The 17,650-nt window shown below is 55.5% G+C and overlaps 1 protein-coding gene across 1 annotated transcript in view; it reads left to right on the top strand.

Moving 5' to 3' along the window:
• Positions 1 to 17,650, top strand: part of RGS3 (regulator of G-protein signaling 3) — a 67,352-nt gene that overhangs the window by 16,033 nt on the left and 33,669 nt on the right. Inside the window, exons 13-18 of the mRNA XM_017740276.1 lie at positions 1 to 151; positions 551 to 590; positions 3,766 to 3,953; positions 5,741 to 5,824; positions 10,769 to 10,880; positions 15,456 to 15,496. The exon at positions 1 to 151 is cut by the window's left edge and continues 15 nt beyond it. Coding sequence (XP_017595765.1) covers positions 1 to 151; positions 551 to 590; positions 3,766 to 3,953; positions 5,741 to 5,824; positions 10,769 to 10,880; positions 15,456 to 15,496 — 616 coding nt within the window. The remainder of the gene's footprint in view (positions 152 to 550; positions 591 to 3,765; positions 3,954 to 5,740; positions 5,825 to 10,768; positions 10,881 to 15,455; positions 15,497 to 17,650) is intronic.

The raw sequence follows: 17,650 nt of genomic DNA, 5'->3' as shown, positions 1-17,650 counted from the left end.
CGATGGCACCGAGGGGCTGGGGCTGCACACCTGGGACAGGTACACCGAGCTGGGCAAGCGGGGCCAGAACACCCTGCCGGCCCTGTCCCGGGTGCCCTCGGCTGCAGACCAGAACTACATCATCCTAGCTCCGCTGAACCCCGGCAGCCAGGTAGGGCTCAGGGGCTGCACGTGGCTCAGGGCTCTGTGCTGCAGCCTCTCCTGGCCCCTGCTTCAGCCTTATCCAGCCCTATCTCTAAATATTTGTGAGAGCGGTGCCAAGTTTACAAGCCACACCTCTGTCCCTCGGTGGAGCTTTCACAGTTTTGCTAAAATATTTCCCTGCTGCCTCCCCTCAGGGCTCGCCCTGGGGATATGGGGAGGATGTGGGGAGCGTTCCCACTGCACACACCACACTGAAAGTCATGGCTCTCATTTTCTGCTGCAAAAATGGTTTTTCTCCTCTCTGAAGTGCTTTGGCTTGGCTGGGTTTGGCATGTTAAGATTTGTAGTTGTTGTCACTGCACCTGAGGGCTGCTGCAGGTGACCGTGTCCCCTCTGTCCCCTACAGCTGCTGAGGCCCGTGTATCAAGAGGACAGCACTACTGTGGGTAAGTTGTCCCTGTGCTGGGAATGCTGCTCAGAGCACCCAGCTCTAAGCTGGTCTTCCTGGCACCCTCAAATCCTTGTCCTGAGCCCTGCAAAGTGCTCATGTTTTGAGGGCACCAGCAGCAACCTGGGGCTCTGCGTGGGATCATCTTCCCACCGTGGCTCAGACCTAAAAGCAGAGGTGGAACTGGGTGAGCCTCGTGTGAGAAGGTCTGTGGGAGCTCACAGAGGGCTGCTGGGGACTTTCCATCAGGGGCAGGGTGAGAACATGAAGCGTGAAAGCTCTGAGCATCATAGCTCCCCACGTGTCGTGGGCCCGTCCATGACGTGTTTCCCTTCCCATCCATGAGGCCGTGCTGGGAGAGCTGATCCCCTGCTCTGAGGTTCCCTTCAGTGCTACAGCAGTGAGGGTGGCTGTGGCTCAGATCAGGGCCAGCAGCAGTGCACGTGGTTTTGCCAGATTTGGAGGATATTCAAGCCCTGGGCTGCCTAAAGTCTCTGGCAGTCTCTGGGCCAGCTCTCCCCAAAAAACCTTTGAAACATAAACTCATAAACCATACCTGTGACAGGTGTGCTGGGTTTTCCTGGAGCTCCCTGGGGATGGTTGGACTTGTGGGAGGAGTGGGCTGAGGTGGGCTGGGCACTGCAGGAATCCAGGTCCATGTGGAAATACTCCTTGTCTGCTCATGGATTTGGGAGTTTTGGGAGGCTGTGCTTGCACCCTGGCCTGTCTGGATGGCCTTAGCATGAGCTGTGTGTCCCCAGGAGAGCTGAGCTCTTGTAGGAGTGTGTATCCCTCAGCGTTCCCTCTCTGCTGAGGGTACAGCTGGAAAACTTGGTGCTGTCTCTGAGGTGGGGCAGTGTCCATGGAAAGCAAAGTGTGGGGCTGGCAGAGCCATGGGGGGAGTGCTGGGGAGCAGGAGGGAGCAGTGTGGGTGCCAGACCCCCGTGCCTCGGGTGCTCCCAGCCCTGGAGCTCTGCAGCCAGGAGAGTTTTCCACTCTCAGCTGCAGGGGATGTTTTGTTCCATGGATAATTGCAGCCCTTTCCTGCTGTTTGTGGATCCTGTGAAAAGATGAGCTGGGCCATGGGGACTTGTCCTTACAGTGGGGTGGGATTTGAAAGGCTTGGGCTTCTTCCCATAACAAATTCTGGGTTTTTCTGGATTTGTTTTTAATTATGTAATGTTAAGTTCAGAGGCAGGAAGGTATTGGTTAACGTGAGCAGGGATGAAGTGTGGCAGCACAGAGCTGCCCACCCAGTGACAGGAGCTGACATTTGGGTGTGTTTCTGTGCCTGGACTTGTGCAGGTGATTATTTCCTCTGATAAAACGAGGTGATTCAGGGATAAGAGCAAAAGCAAATCCTGAACAGCCCAGACAGATCTTATCTGCCCTGTGCTGAGCGGTCTCTTGTGCCCCGATGTTATCTGGCAGTGCAACCACGAAAAAGGGAAAAGGGAAAATGTCAGGATTAATGCACTTAGAGGTGGAAACAACCTCTTAGGTCACGAGGGTCCCCCCCAGCAAAGGCAGCTGCTACAGCAGCAGTAAACAGCAGGGCTGGCTTCCCAGCCCAGCGCTGGCTGGCTCTGCTGCCTTTATCTGGGAGTAAATGTGCTATTTCCTAATACTTAATGGAATATGTAATGCTAGGCAGGTTTGTGTGTTTGCTTTGGACGAGACCTTATCTGCCCCAGGCCGTGGTCAGGAGGGTTTGGGCTCATTCCTGCCTGGGAAGGTTCTGGGCACCCGTTACAGCGCGAGGGTAAAAAGCTGCTGTGGTGGGAGCAGGAGCTCCGGGGGGGCTGCAGGGAGGGAAGGAGGGGGATGCTGGGGGTCCCCAGGGAGCTGCAGGAGGGATGCTCATTCCTTTTCCTGAGACATCCCTGTGGGGGAGAAGGAGAACGCTCCAGCTCCTCACCTGGATATGTTCAATCCCAGGGGAGAGCTCTGCCTGCAGCCCCGAGCTGGCTCAGTTCATCCGCTACAGGAGGAGGGAGGAAGGAAATATTTTGATTGTTCAGTGGGGTTTCTTTTGAAGAAGACAGGAATTTTTGGTTAGAGAGCCATTCAGCTCCTGTTGGAGCTGTTGCCTGTGAGTTTTAGGGCAGAGTACAGGTTGCTGGTGTCCAGCAGGACGTGGTCTGGGCTCTGCTGAGCAGCTGAGGTGGGAGTGTGCAGCTTCCTGTAATCCCTGCTTTGAGTGAGGATAATGCTCTGCAGGGAAGAGGGACAGACTGAAACCCAGTGAGGCTGCTCGGACCTTTTCCAGCCCCAGAATGTAATGCTGAAAAGCAGAGGATGATGTGGTGCCAGCCTCATGAACAATGAAGTCATCCTTTATAAATACCCCCAATGTCCGAATAGCCATCGCTGGCAGCAGCAGGGATTGATCCCAGCCACAAATGTGTTTATAACTTCTGCATCTTTCTCTGACACCTCCAATCTCAGTATCTCCTGAAAACTGGGATTAACCCACTGCCCTTTGTCATGACATTCCTGCACTTTGCTAACTTCCATGCCTGGAATCCAGAGCAGGCAGCACTTGTGTGGATAAAAATGTCCAAGTCCCTCTCCAGCTCTCCTGGAGCCCCTTTAGGCCCTGCCAGGGGCTCTGAGCTCTCCCTGGAGCCTTCTCCTCTCCAGGTGAACACTCCCAGCTCTCCCAGCCTGGCTCCAGAGGGGTTCCAGTCCTCAGAGCATCTCTGTGGCCTCCTCTGGACCTGCTCCATGTCCTTCCCGTGCTGGGACACAGCTCTGCAGGTGGAGACACACAAGGGCAGATCAGAGGGCAGAGCACCTGGTGGGATGTACTGGCCTGAAGCAGAGCTTGCTGTGGCCTCCCTGGGGTTCTTTTTGTCCCTTCCCAGCCATGTCTGTGCTGCTGGTGCCACCCACTGAGGTCCTCGGGTCACCGAGTGAGCAGCTCTGGAGCAAAACCAACCAGGGACAACTTGTTTCCCATTAGAAGAAAATGGAATCAGTGCTGTTATTCCATGAATCCCTGGGACTCCTGGATAGCTGAGAAATGCCTGTCCCTGCAGCTCTTGGCTCCAGTGGTTCCCCAGGATTTCCATTCCCTCCTCCAGCCTGGGAGAGCAGGACCGAGCTGGAGCGGGCAGAGCTGGAGCTCTCTCCTCATCCTGTGTTTCCTTCTGCCTCCTCTGTCCATCCAGGGAATGCCTGTAAAGGGAAATCCCACACGGGCTCTGGGAGGAAATCCAGGCTGATGAAAACTGTGCAGACCATGAAGAGCTACGGGAACTACCAGAACTGCACCATAGTGAGGCCCCACATCCCCCACTCCTACGGCACCTACGTGACCCTGGCTCCCAAAGTGCTGGTGTTCCCCATCTTCGTGCAGGTCAGTGCAGCTGGGAGGGGGCTGGGATGTGCTCAGTGCCCAGGCTGGGGCCAGGCAGCCACGCAGGGATCTCTTTCCCAGCAGTATCTCCCGTGAATTCATGGATCCCTGTCACCCTCAGCTCTCCTCTGGAGCTGGCTGTACTTGGCACAGTGCTGGCGGCTGTCTCAAAGGGAACTGTGTCCTGCCCAAGCAATTCTCTGTTGGATTTTTGTCTCCTTTTCAGCTTTCAAATCTGGCCCTCAGTGCTTGCTTGAGTTAGGAGAAGGTGTCCCAGCTTTTGGGCTTCAGAGCCAGCTTTGGAATTGCAGATCAGTGTGGTTCTTCTTGAGGTTCTTTGTGCAGTCGGTGTGCAAACAAAAGGGGTTTTAGTTTAGCAGGTGGTCACACTAAAATCTGGGCACCCTGTGCCAGGGCCTGCCCACCCTCCCAGGGAACAATTCCTTCCCAATATCCCATCCAGCCCTTTTCTCTGGCAGTGGGAAGCCATTCCCTGTGTCCTGTCCCTCCATGCCTTGTCCCCAGTCCCTCTGCAGCTCTCCTGGAGCCCCTTTAGACCCTGGCAGGGGCTCTGAGCTCTCCCTGGAGCCTTCTGCTCTCCAGGTGAGCACCCCCAGCTCTCCCAGCCTGGCTCCAGAGTAGAGGACAAGGACCCAGAGCAGTAATGGCTTGACAGGGAATGTTCTGCCTCCACAATTCCACGTTTTAAGAAAACAGCCCTGAATTTGGTGGTAGTAGCTCTAACTCCCTCTGTGTCCTTCATTTTGTCCTTCATATGGCCAGAACCCCACAAAATCTCATCCTCTCCATATGTTTTAGTACATTGCTGATGAATCCCTTCCTTTCTGAGCCTGTGGGCAACCCTTGGTCCTCCCCTGCCAGTGGCAGTGTCACCTCAGCTCAGACTGGTGACTTCCTCTGGGCTGAAACCATGGTCCTTGTTCCCTGTGGCTCCAGCCTGAGCCATGGGCTGCCTGGGGCCAGTATGGGCTGGGCTGGAGCCTGGGGCAGGTGTTTGGTCACCTCCCTCCTCCCTGATGGCACCTGGGTGGGTGACCACTCACCTTGTGCCCACCTGCCTGGGCTCTGCATGGGCGGCCTTTGGGAGGAACACAGCTGGCACTTTCTGCCTCCTTACTCCCAAAACTCATCTTGGATTGTGCCTGGGACTCTGCCACTTCAGGAGCTGGTTTTTCTCTTTGCACTGTCTCATCTGCAGGGCCCCCTGCAGGTCCCCTCTTGTTCCCACTGTGCTGCTCCCAAGGGCGGTCCCAGGCTGGAGGTGCAGGGTTTGTTCTGCCCTCAGGACACCTGAACCTGTCCCATTCTCCAGCACTGACTGGGGAGCTGGGTGTGGCACGGGAAGGGACAGGAATTCTTAAAAGTTGCAGTAGGAGTGATCCAAACCATCGGCTACAAATATTGGTGGCTGAGGGACGCAGGGACCTGACGTGCCAGCGCTGTGGTTTTTTTGCTGACAAACACCCGTATCCCCCCCCCGTGCAGAGCAGCCCCTGAGCAGAGGCAAGGGCTGGCTGTCTTTTCACAGCTGGGCTGACGTAGGTGTGAGTGCAAGGCTTTGTTTTCTGCTCTCACTGGACTGCGGACTTTGTGTCCCTCTGAGCACAGTGAGGGGTGGCTTCTCCCCGGGTGAGTTACAGCTCAAAGTGAAGACGGAGTGGGTTTGGTGGGTGGAAAGTTTATCTCACAAACCACGCTGCCACTGGAAGGTTTGACTGTTTCTTTTGTTTTCTTTTCTTTTTTTTTTTTGTTCTGTCCCACTGCAGCCCCTGGATCTTTGCAACCCAGCCCGGACTCTGCTGCTGTCAGAGGAGCTGCTCCTTCACGAGAGCAGGAACAGGACTACACAGGTAAAACTCTTCCTTGTTGTCTGAGCTCTCCAAATCTGCTCTTCTGCTGTCTTATACAGAGGATGGAATTATAGAATCACCATGGTTTGGGTTGAGAGGGATCTTAAAGCTCATCCAGTCCCACCCCCTGCCATGGGCAGGGACACCTCCCACTGTCCCAGGCTGCTCCAAGCCCCAATGTCCAGCCTGGCCTTGGGCACTGCCAGGGATCCAGGGGCAGCCCCAGCTGCTCTGGGCACCCTGTGCCAGGGCCTGCCCACCCTCCCAGGGAACAATTCCTTCCCAGTCTCCCATCCAGCCCTGCCCTCTGACACTGGGAAGCCATTCCCTGGGTCCTGTCCCTCCATACTCTTTTCCTTGTCTCCAGCTCTCCTGGAGCCCCTTTAAGCCCTGGAGGGGACTTTGAGAAGGGACTGGAAGGGACACCTCATTACATTGAGAAGGGAAATGTTTTGTTGTGCAGTAATGATATTGATGTGATCCTTGGAAAGACTTGTAGTCAGTTTATTGTGGGATAAACTAAAGATCAAAGCTCTCCTGTGCTAGAAATCAGCTGTTGTTCCTGTTTCCTTTGGGCTCACAGAGAGGAAACTGTGGGTGGCAAACACACATCAGTGGCAGCCCAGCAGACTCAGGAGGAGGGGGTTTAAGGATATTTTGTGCCAGGTTAGAGAAGCGTAGAATGACAGAATGGTTCAGACACCTCTGGAGGCCACCCAGTCCCGCCTCCCTGCTCAGGCAGGATTCCCTGGAGCAGTCACTGCCCCGGGGTTGTGTCCACATGGCTTTGCAGCATCTCTAGGGAAGGAGAATCCACAACCTAGAACTAGAACTAGACAGAGAACTTGCTACAGGTGTCCTCAGAATTTCAGTTCCTGAAACAGCTCACATGTCCTGTCCAAATTCCTCTCGTTCTTCTTACTTCAGCTTTTCTGCCATGTTGTTGGAAAGCTCCTAGAAGTCTGGGGGCTTTGGCACCCTGAGGATGTGACAACTTTACAGAGTTTGGATGTGTTGATCACATTTGCTGCTGGCTCCACTTGCATCCAACTGCAAAGTCTGCAAAGTCTGCAAAGCCTTGGAATTTGGGAGAGAGGCAAAGCCCACTCATGCACTGCTCTCCAGGGCCGTTTCCTTTGGGGCAGTTTCAGAGGATCTCACCACTGCACAGAGTAATTTGGGGCTGAATTCAGCTGGAGTGAGCAATGGGTCATCTTCACAGATCTCTAAAGGAAGTTCTATTTCACTTGTTCCGGTTTCTGGGTGGCCAACAGTAGAAGCCCAGGGCCACTTCCCATCACTGGCCAGTACAAACCAGTACAGGGTTGTGCTAAGTGACTTATCTCTCTTTCTGGTTTTCATGGTGTAATTCATCCCTTGCTTTGACTTGAATTACTTGAGGTATTTTTCTGCCAAAAAGTACATGAAAACAAATCAAAATACATGAAAAACTCCATGACTGATTAGAGGAAAATGTCTCAGGGAAAGGACTCTGCTTATGATGCTCCTGGGATGAGTATGGAGCTGAGAGAAGATTTCCCAGGTGGAGCTGGTGCCAGGAAAGGGCAGGATGCTGGCCAGGAATGTGAGACAGCGTTTGGGAATGCTGGTGCCCTGGGGCTGTGGTGTCTGGGTGAGCTGGCACAGGGCAGGGCAGGAGGGGCTGAGTCAGTGGGGTGAGAACAGAGCTGTGGGGAAGGGAAACACCCCGTGGTGCTGAGCCCGTGCTGGCAGTGACAGTGGAGGCAGCAACACCAGGATGTCACCCGTGGCCCTTGGGAAGGGCTCTGAGTGTGTGGCACAGCCATGGAAGGCTTTGTGGAGCTTCAAGGAAGCCGTGCAGGTCTCTCTGGAATGCCAGGCTCCCGTTCTCCAGCCGAGCAGGGCTGTCTGCTGTGGTCCTGCTGGGCTGTGAGGGGAGAGAACCTCTGGAGCCAGCAAGACCTAACCAGCCTGGACACACCAGAGCTGCCCCTGGTGCAGGAGGGCTCCCACTCCTCTCTTTGGTGGACTTGAGTTCTTTCCCTCTCCAGCCTCCTCTGATGCTTGGACAGAGCCTGTCTTGTGTCCAGTCAGTCCCTTTTTCCTTGCTCCGTGTGGTTTTCCATTTTCCCACTGCTCTTCCCACCCAGCCCCTCTCAAGCTGGGCTCTCTGGTTTGCAGGACCAAGTGGCTTGAGAGAGGAGGGCCCAGGTGAATTTGCTGGAGCTGGAGGTCCTGCTCCTTTCTTTCCCAACCCTGCAGAATCATTTCCCTGTGGCCGTTCCCACATCAGGCACTGCATCCTTGTCCCTGAGCAAACTCTCCCATCTCCTGAAGGAGTCAACCTATCTCTCTGGAGGCTTGCCAGGGTCTGTCCTTTCCCTGACCTTACCTCTGGGGCAATCCTTATTCAGGCCTTAATCACATCCTGTCTAGACTTTGCTGCAATTCCCGCTTTTATGGTCTCCTGAAATCCCTCCAGCCCATGGAGTGCCAGAGGAGCCAGTGGGCGATGGCACACGAGGTGTCCAGCGTGGGCTTTGGCCTTGTCCATCCATCTCCAATGGACCTGGAGGCCTCCCAAAGCCCTGAGGTGTCTGCCCAGTGTGGACCACACTTGTCTCCTTCTCATCCCTCCATTCTGCCACCCTGGCAGGTCAGGATGGGCCTCCCTGGAGTCCTGAAACCTCATGGATGGGCATGGCCAGGTTTGTTCTCTTCTCTGTAGAGCAGGAGGCTTTCCCCTCTCTCTCTCTCTCTCTTCCCAAGTGCTGCACTCCAAATTCCCAGCACTGCTGGCCTGGAGAGGTTGCCAGCAGCCTGCTGTGGTGAGTGACTGAGTTTGGCCAACACAGTGGCTTGACCCAAAATCTACTCCTTGGCACAGGTGTTTCAAACTCACTTTCAGCTTTTTTTAGACACTTCAATCATGTAATTCTATTTCCAGGTTTCCCTATTGAAACCTGCATGGCATTGAAGTGATTCTCCTGCTGATCTTTTTTTTTCCTGCCATTTAAACTTCTGCAGGTAGCAGGTCTTCAGTTTCTTTCCTCCCTTTCCATGTGACCATTTGCTGATCATGCTTTTATCTCCTTCACTTTGGGTTGCTATTCCCCAAATCCCTTCAGCATCTCTTCTTTGGGGTTGAGGGAACTGAGGTGGCACCAGACACATCCCAGAAAAGCCACCTTTTGGCACAAGGTGGGCATGGGATGAAGGTTATAGTGCAGTTTGTACTTGGTTATTCCTTGTATTACCAACAAGATCAGAAGGAATGAAGAGGGTGGATGTGGGCGCTGGGCCAGCAGAGTGTTGAGAGCAGAGGAAGGGATTTTCCAAATAACACAGAGAAGACAGCCCCTCCCTGGTTTCATTGTCAGCTAAAGCTCCACCAGCAGCTTTGTACTTACTGAGAATCCCACAAAAAAGAACTTGCACTGCGAGGAGAAATCTTGTGGCAAGGGCTTGGTTTTGAATTCGGAGCCACGTGCTGCTGCCCTGATGTGAGGCTCCCCAGCGTGTGATAACTGTTACCCAGCCTGTCCTCCTCAGGATGTGTCCATCAGCCCCTGGGCAGGGACACAAACTGTGCTGGCAGTGGGGACTCGGTCCCTGTGGGGGCAGAGGCACCTCTCGGTGCTCTCTCCCACCCCTCTGGGACTCTGGGTGTCTCATTTTGCTCCTTTTAGCGTTGCTAAAAGGCCACAAACCCTTCCTTGCTGTGGCTCAGTGTTGCAAAGCTTTCCCTTTGCTGTGGTAAGTTTTGGGGGGTACCTCAAGGGCCTCACGCTGAGCAAGTGAGGCCCCCACTGTGCCACTGTGCCAGGCACTGTGCCACTGCCACATCGCAGCTGTCCCTGGCATCTCTGGTGACCAGGGACAGAGGGAATGCCTGGAGCTGTGTCAGGAAGGGTCAGGCTGGAGAGCAGGGTAAGGAGATCAGGGAAAAGTTCTTCCTCCAGAGGGTGCTGGGCACTGCCCAGGCTCCCCAGGGAATGGGCACGGCCCCGAGGCTGCCAGAGCTCCAGGAGCGTTTGGACAGCGCTGCCAGGGATGCCCAGGGTGGGGCTGTTGGAGGGTCTGTGCAGGGCCAGGAGCTGGAATCGATGGTCCTGGTGGGTCCCTTCCAGCTCAGGATATTCTATTATTCCATGATTCTGTGATCTTTGAGGTTTTTTGTGTGCCCCAGCTCCTGGAGGGCAGGACGGGCTCACACCTCAGCTGCGGCACCAAGCTGCTCATCCCTGGCAGGCTTCTGGGTTCAGGATCTCCAGTGCAGTGGAGAAGCTCATTCTTATATTAAAGGTCTCATTAATCTGAACTGATTGGACTGGGGACCTCGGGCAAGACTTTTCCCCCCGGTCTGGAGTAGCTCAAAGCCCCTGGGACTCTTGAGGCACTGCTCGAGCCCAGCTCTGGGCAGACACTTGGGCTGCTGTTTCCCTTCCACCCCCGCTGTGGTTTGAGGTGTCGGGTTTGTTCCCTGCAGCTGCTCTTGTGGGTCCTGCTCTTGTAAAAACCACATTTTACTTTCTCACTGAGAAAAATGAGAAGCTCCTCCGTGAGGGTGCTCAGGGTGATTGGATTTGCTTTCAGGCTGCAACTTCTGCAGTGTGCTGGGATTAGTCGGCAACTTATTCCCTCCTCCTGCTCTGATTTGTAACCCCTGGAAGTGGGAAGTGACAGGAGGGAGCAGAGGGTGTGTTTGTGTGGCGTGGAACTGTCGGGCAGGTTTATCCCTCCTGTCGCAGGACTCCACAAGCCCCAGGGAGCGGCTGCCAGGTGAGGGGAGCCTCGTCCGAAGCTTGCTGGGTGCAGCAGCAGCAATCAGCCCCTGGGCAGGGCTCTCTGGTCTCTCTGTTGTGGCTGCTGCCTCTCCCCAGGGCAGAGGACATTCCCAGGACACTCTCAGTGCCAAGAGATGAATTCCTTACAGCTTCTCTGCTGCTCCTGTGCCTCCAGGTGACTCTCTTTGTCTACTCCGACCTGCTGCTCTTCACCAAGGAGGATGAGCCCGGGCGCTGCAACGTGTTGAGGAACCCTCTGTACCTGCAGAGTGTCAAGCTCCAGGAGGGTGAGTGTCTGCAGCAGCACTTGGAGGCATTTTGGGGCTTTTGTGGCTGCTAGCTGCCAAGGTTTGTGGCCAGCAGCAGGAGAGTATCCCGCTGTCCTGCTGCTTCCAGTGCCATCCAAGCGGTGCTTCCAGGTCATCCTTCCCTCCTATCCCTGCGTTAACCAGGCCCTGGGAGCTCCATCTCCTGGGACACCTCAGGAGCTCTCAGGCCCTTTCCAGGCCTTTTTGGGTGCATGTCCCAGGATTTGGGCTGCCGTTCCCTGGGGTCTGTTCCCCTGGCTGGTGTCACGCTGTGACAGCAGGGACTGGCCGAGGCTGGGAAAGGGAACCAAAGGCTTGAGGTTTCCCCCGTGGTGCCTCGAGGGAGTTCAGAGATTGGCTCCAAGGGTGGCTGGCCAAGCTCTGATGACCTTTACTTGGCTGCTTGGCTTTGCTGCTTCTCTCTTCAGCCACCCACAGTTTCCCTGCTGCTCGCATCCTTCCCCCTGCTCACCCCTCTGGGGAGGAAAGAGCAAACCCTCAGAGCAGGGCTGGGGACCTTGCCCTCCCTCTCCACCTTGGCTGACACCTTTTATGCCCGGCTGAGGGCTCAGAGAGGGCTCCTAGGGCAGGGGGTGACTGGAAATGGGTTATTTCAGGTTGAAATGCTGAGGCTGTACAAAAGACTCCCTTTAGCTCCTCGGGGTCAAAAGAGGAACGAGCGAATTGCTCTACCACGTCCTATTTGCTATGGTGGAGCCCCGTCTTGGCCCTGGGCCCAGTTTCACCTTGTTCCTTGTGTGGTGTGGTTGCTTTTGGGGCATGGGCTTGATTTACGCACAGTTACCTGTCTGTGCCACAGCCCCTCCTCCAGCCCAGGCAGCTGCGCTGGGACCCCATGGGGAAAATCGGGATGAGACAGAAGGAAAAACTTTCCTGTCATGAGGTTGGTCAGATATTGAGCTGTCCAGAGAGGTTGTGGGATCTCCATCCCTGAAAGCATTCAGGCCTCAATGGGCACAGCCCTGATGCTGGGTGCTTTGGGCAGGGGATTGGACTCCAGAGCCCGCCAGAGAGGCCTCTTCACACTCAAATTACTCTGGAACTGCTGACTTTATACAGTCCTGTGGCCCTGACCAAAAGGAATGAATCCAGATCTGGGCTGCTTCTCCAAAGGGATCATTTTCTGGAGGAATTTTGCTGCTTCCCGTGACTTCTCCCAGCTGAGCCACGAGCTCTGTGGATGGACTGTGTCTCTCCATGTGCCCCACGTTCTGAGCCTCAGTGCTGGACACCACAGGCTGCCTGTCAGCTGTTATTTCCCATTTCCAGCAACGTTTCTGCTTCCAGATGAATTCCCTGACCTATTTGGTGGGAGCAGAAACACAAGTGAGGGAGATGGGGCACGACAGCCACGAGCCATTGAGAAAAGCCATTGAAGCCTCCCTGGGCTTTGTCGAGTGTGTTCTCAGCACTGCTTATTTCTAAGAAAGGGACAAAAGAAATTGTTCCTTGTTCAAATGCCCCTGGCTGCTCCCAAAAGCTGGGGAAATAGCTCTGCTCCTGTTCACCTGCTTGGAGAAATCAGCTCCCCTGGTGCTGCTGCTGGCTCTGCACCCCGAGGTCTGTTTGCAGCTCGGCACAGGACTGTGCCTCCTCACCTCAGGCACGGCGGGTTTCTGAGCAGTTTTCTGCCACTTATTTCCTTGTTGCCGTAATAACTTGGCTGGATCACATCTGGAATAGCTTCCCAAGGCCCTCCAAAGGGGATGGAGTCCCTACAGCACCGATCCACCCCCCGTACGCTGACAATCCAGCACAGCTGGTGCCCGGGCAGCTCAAACCCTCCTGCTTCGGGCAGGGCTCCTTCACAGGCGGGTGGAGAGAGCGAGGAGATGTCTGTCCCTTTTGGCAGGGCTTTGCTGCCGCTCTCCTGAATGACTGAATGGCACATGAATAGGAACAGGCGTGTGGCTGCCTCCAACAATTGAGACATCTCCGGTGCGCTCAGGACCATTGTGCTGTTTCCTGTTCCTGCCGCTCGCTGCTCTGTGCGAAAGCAAATCAGTCTGATCTGCCTCACAATGCTCTGTCTTCCTGCTTTACAAGCCCAGCACGGCTGATGAGCACCACGCCAGCCCAGGTTCCCAGTGACACAGGCCTGGCTTCCTCACCAGACACTGTGGGAATTTCCACGCGCCGGGATCCTGGCTCCCCCCTGGGTGGGTGAGCTCAGCTTTGGGACAGAGAGGAGCATTCCTTTATCCCCACGCTGGAGCGCCATCCCCAGCTGGGATCCTGCAAATGAGGGCTTCTCGTGTGCTGCTCACTGGCCTTAACCCCCCCAACCTGCAGTGTCGGGCAGCTCCAAGGGAGTCAAGGGCCGAGAGTGGGATTTGTGGGCCTTCTGTCCTTCCTTGGGATGCTGGGGAGCACCCAGGGCTTGCACCCTGCCACATTCCCCCAGGGATGCGTGCTGCAGTGGGACAAGCTTGTCCCCTCCTGGCAGCCAGGTTTGGATGTGCTCAGCAGCCTCCCTCCCTTCCCACGCATCCAGGGCTGCTGGACGTGGTCCCAGCCTCGCTGAGCAGATCTGAGGCTCTGGGGGGTCAGGGTGCCTGCCCTCACCAGGGCATTGCCACAGCCTTTGGGCTGTGCAAAGGAGCAGGACCAGCTTCCCCTTTTCCCATCTTTTTGACCCAACACCAGGCACGCAGCCCCCAGATCCTGTGGGCAGTGGGTGCTTTCCATGGGCTGCACGGGGCAGTGGCAGAGCAGGGCGGTGCTGGGAGTGCTGCTGTGCTGGGTGAGGCAGTGTGGGTGTGCAGGACGGGGCTCAGCTGCAGAGGGGACATGTCCCCACAGAGATCCCACTGTGCTTCGTGCCCAGCCTGGCACAGGGACAGTTCACGTTCCTCTGGAAGCCAAGCCAGTCCCCACCACAGCACATCCGGAAGAGAAGGAAATATCTCCGAGTGAGTTTTTTCCTCCTGCTTATTTCCTTTCAGCTTTTCCCCAAGTTTGACTGAGAGAATGTGCTGTGCTGTTGTCACGAGAGATGTGAGGAGCAGAGCTGGGGATCATCCCCCACATCTGCCACCTCTCCAGTGCCAGGTTGTGCCTCTCCCGTGTTTTTTCTGGGCTCTGGGGCACATCAGGCTCTGCTGTTCCACCCTGATCCTCCAGAGACTTGAAAAAGTGGAATGAATCCTGGCAAACCTGGTTTGTGGTGAAATCTGCACCCAGGTCTGCCCTCCCTGGCTCTGCCATCACCTTCCAGCCTCCCCTGTGCCTCACCAGGGATGGGCCCTGGCTTCAGCCCAGCTGCTGGCATGGGCAGCCAGTTTATTGCTAAAGTTGTCCCTAAAGGCTGGCAGAAAATGGGATTTAAGCCATTCCTTAGCTCAGACTGGCTCCCTGCTTTGTATGTCCTGCAGGCACTGAGCTGCTGGGCCATGTGTAGCAGCGAGTCTTGGAGGGACAGGGAACAGGAGCTGCTGGCTCTGGAGGTCGCTGGTGCCAGGATTCACAGCTCAGTGGAGAGGAATTTGGAAGGGAACTTAATTCTGATGGGTTTGGAGCTTGTCAGCGTCTCTTTGTTATCACTGTTACTGCAGAAGGAATCCACGGAGGCCCAAGAAGAGCAGGGTCAATAGACATCCAGCAAAGGGCTCCAGGCCACTTCTTCATGGGTTTCACACTGCCCAGGGAGTGACTCAAGAGGCAGCTGAGTCCCTCAATGGGTCCCAGCTCTTACCTTGACATTTGGGCTGCTGCCTGCAGCGGGAGAATTGTTTTCCTCCAGGGAACAGGGTGTTTCCAGCCCCGTGCAGAGCCTGCTCCCATCAAGCAGCTCAGGCTGCTGAAATGAAGCAGAGCTTGTGCTGACACCACTTCCAGTGGGATCTGCAGCCATGCCCAGGCTGCAGCCCTGAGCTCCTGGCACAGATAATGGCATTAGGAGCGTTTGGGAAGCAGCAAGAGCCAAAGGCCTGTGAAGGAGCCAGTCAGCTCCTGGAGATGGGGTGTCCTGCTCTGAAGAAGGGATGGTCCCGCTACAGAGCCGAGGTGACCCTGTCCTGGGGCAGCTCAGTGTCCTCCTGTGAGGCTGGTGTGTGTTCAGAGCTGGCTTCCCTCAGGGCTGGGAATCAGGTGTAGGAACAGGAGCTTCCCTGTCAGTCCTCCTGGGAGCAAAGTGCCCACAGGGATAAGATGGGAGAGGCCCATCCCTGATTCCCAGGATGGCTGTGTGGGTGCTGCAGGACCTGTGCAGCGCCTGGGAAGCTCCCACAGGCTGCAGGTGTCAAGGCAGGTTGGGCAGCAGAGCCTGCACGTGGCCTGTGAATGAAACAAACCCTTTTCCAAAGGAGAAGCCCACGGGAGAATCCCTGACAGGGCAGTGAGGCCCTGCAGGGTCCTGCCCGCGCCCGGCCCCGGCAGATGCCACATACATCACCCAGGTCACAGCCTGGTACTGGGGGGGGCAACAACAAACACTCATTCAGTGCTGTCTCTTGGCCAGTTCCTCTGCCAGTGGCTCCACTTGCAGAAATGCAGCTGCAGCTTCGCTCTGATCCTGGTTTTTCTTCTCTGCAGGTTCCGAAGATCGGAAGTTCTGCATCCTTTACCTGGCAGAGGTGAGTGGTGCTGTTTTCCACTTTAACTTTCCAGTGGCAGCTGGACAGGTACTGACAGCTCTGATCCTTTCTGCTGGGGCAAGGAGCACTGAAAGAACTGATTTTAACTTCCCTTTAAATGAATTTGCCAGAAGCCTGGAAAAGAAATGTAATGGCTGTAGAATACATGAGTAAGAAGCTACTAAAAGGAACTGTGAACAGGGAGTTTGGGCAGCACTAGGACAGGTCTTTTCCTCTTCCCCCTGTGGATCTTCCTTGAGGCATCTCACTTTTGTTTTCTCTTGGGATTTTTTCCCCTGGGGGCAGATTTCTTTGCCAAATGTTTTGTCATTATTTTTAGGCACCTTGCTTTTCTTGTCTTCAAACATCCAAGTTTGGAGCCCTCAAATAAAATAAGGAAGCCCAGTCTAAAAGACAGAATCATAGCTCGAAACCCCCATGTGCCTGAGTGCTTTAAGCAGATTTGGGGTCACCCAGGCAGTGGCACAGTCCCTCTTGTCAAGTCAAGGACTCTGCAGAATTGGTTCCCACTGGACCTCCCCGATCACTGAAGGCTGCAGGTTTTTTTTCCTTTTCCAGTGGCTTTACTGTGTTCCTGCTTTCAAGGCCTTGTATTTTCCGAGGTGGGAAGGTGGGTCTGGGAAAGCTCCCCAGGGCACAGAGGAAAAAGACAAACATTGCTCAGCAGCACTGTGGAATAATGAACCATTGTGAGAGTTGGGTGCAAAGGCTCAGCATGGAAATTGTTCACCTTGAGTGGCTGGAGCTGGGCCAGGGCACGACTCACTGCAGAATCCTCGACTCCTCTCTTGTTCCTTCCCTCCTGTTCCTTCCTTGTCTCCTGTGTTTCTGCCCGGGGTGGCTGGGCAGGAGCTGAGCCTCTCCTCGGGGTGTGCTCAGTGCGTGTCCCAAGGCAATGTCACCCAAGGCTGGTGACAGCTGATCCTGGGCTGTGACTCAGCCAGGCTGCGCTGGGGGTTTGGATGAGGCTCTCCAGCATTTTCTCAGTCACTTGGAAAAATGCACTCACTCAGAGCCTGCTATTTGATTTAGAAGCTTAGTGTGCCTAAGTAGAAGTGACCAAAAGAAAGCTGGCTGTGTTTCATGAGATCTGGAGAAGTGAAGAGGTGTCTTTGTCAGGCTGTAATGAAGTGCTGGGCTTTCTTCTGAGGGGCCTAATTGGCTGTGAGAGCTCTGGTGATGGAGGTCCCTGGCATCTGTTGTGGTTGGAGTGGAGTAGTTGGATAGAAAATGTGAGACTTTTGCTTTCCTACCTCCTGTTCCCCCACAGACTTCAGTAGACCTGGACTGGCCACGCTGTGGGATTCTGCAAACCCTTCCTGTTCCTCCTGGGGTATTTTGGGGCAGGTCACAAGGGGAGTGGGACTTCCCAACCCGTGGTGACCAGCAGCTCTGCCTCATGCTGGACCTCAGGAGTGGCTGTTCACCCCCTGCACTGGCCAGCCCAGGCTTTGAGGTGACATGGGGGCAGCCCCTGGCTCAGGGACAGCACCTTGCCAAGCAGGACGTGCCCTGTGCCACCCCTTCCCTGCCAGCCCCACGGGGTGGTCTGTCCTGAGCCAGAGGGACCAGCTGGCCCCAGGGTGAAGGGGACAGTGACCTTCCAGCTGCAGGTGCCATGGGGCTCTCCAGCAGTGGGAGATTCGGGTTCCAAAGGGGAACAGAATGGGGGATGTGCCTGTGAGTCAGCAGTGAGCCAGGGCAGGACGGGGCTCTCCCACCAGACTTGTCCAAGACTTCTCTTCTGGGAAACACTGACCTGCAGGTCCCCTCCCCACGAGCCACGTGGAGGGGGTGACTGGGCTGCAGGGGCTGGGGATGGAGGCGGAGAACAGGAACCTCCCAGCTGTGCAGCACAGGGGTTGTTCGGCTCAGTGAACTGCCCTTGGCCCCAGGTGAACAGAGATGAAATAACGAGATGTTCTGGGAGCCAGCCTGGGAGCCTCCCAGCATCTGATTCCTGCAGGGAAGCGAAGAAGAGAGTTTCCTTCAGGTTGTCTCTCTTTTATTCTTTGCATTCACATTGTGGGAGCAAATCTGCTTACAGGGGCTGGCTGTGCCCTGGGGACGTGGATTCCCCTGGAGAGGGGCTGGCTCTGCCCTGGGGACATGGATTCCCCCGAGAGGGGCTGG

Source organism: Corvus brachyrhynchos, unplaced genomic scaffold, assembly GCF_000691975.1.
Source record: "Corvus brachyrhynchos isolate BGI_N302 unplaced genomic scaffold, ASM69197v1 scaffold305, whole genome shotgun sequence".
Lineage (NCBI taxonomy): Eukaryota > Metazoa > Chordata > Aves > Passeriformes > Corvidae > Corvus > Corvus brachyrhynchos.
This window is presented reverse-complemented; position numbering and strand designations above follow the sequence as displayed.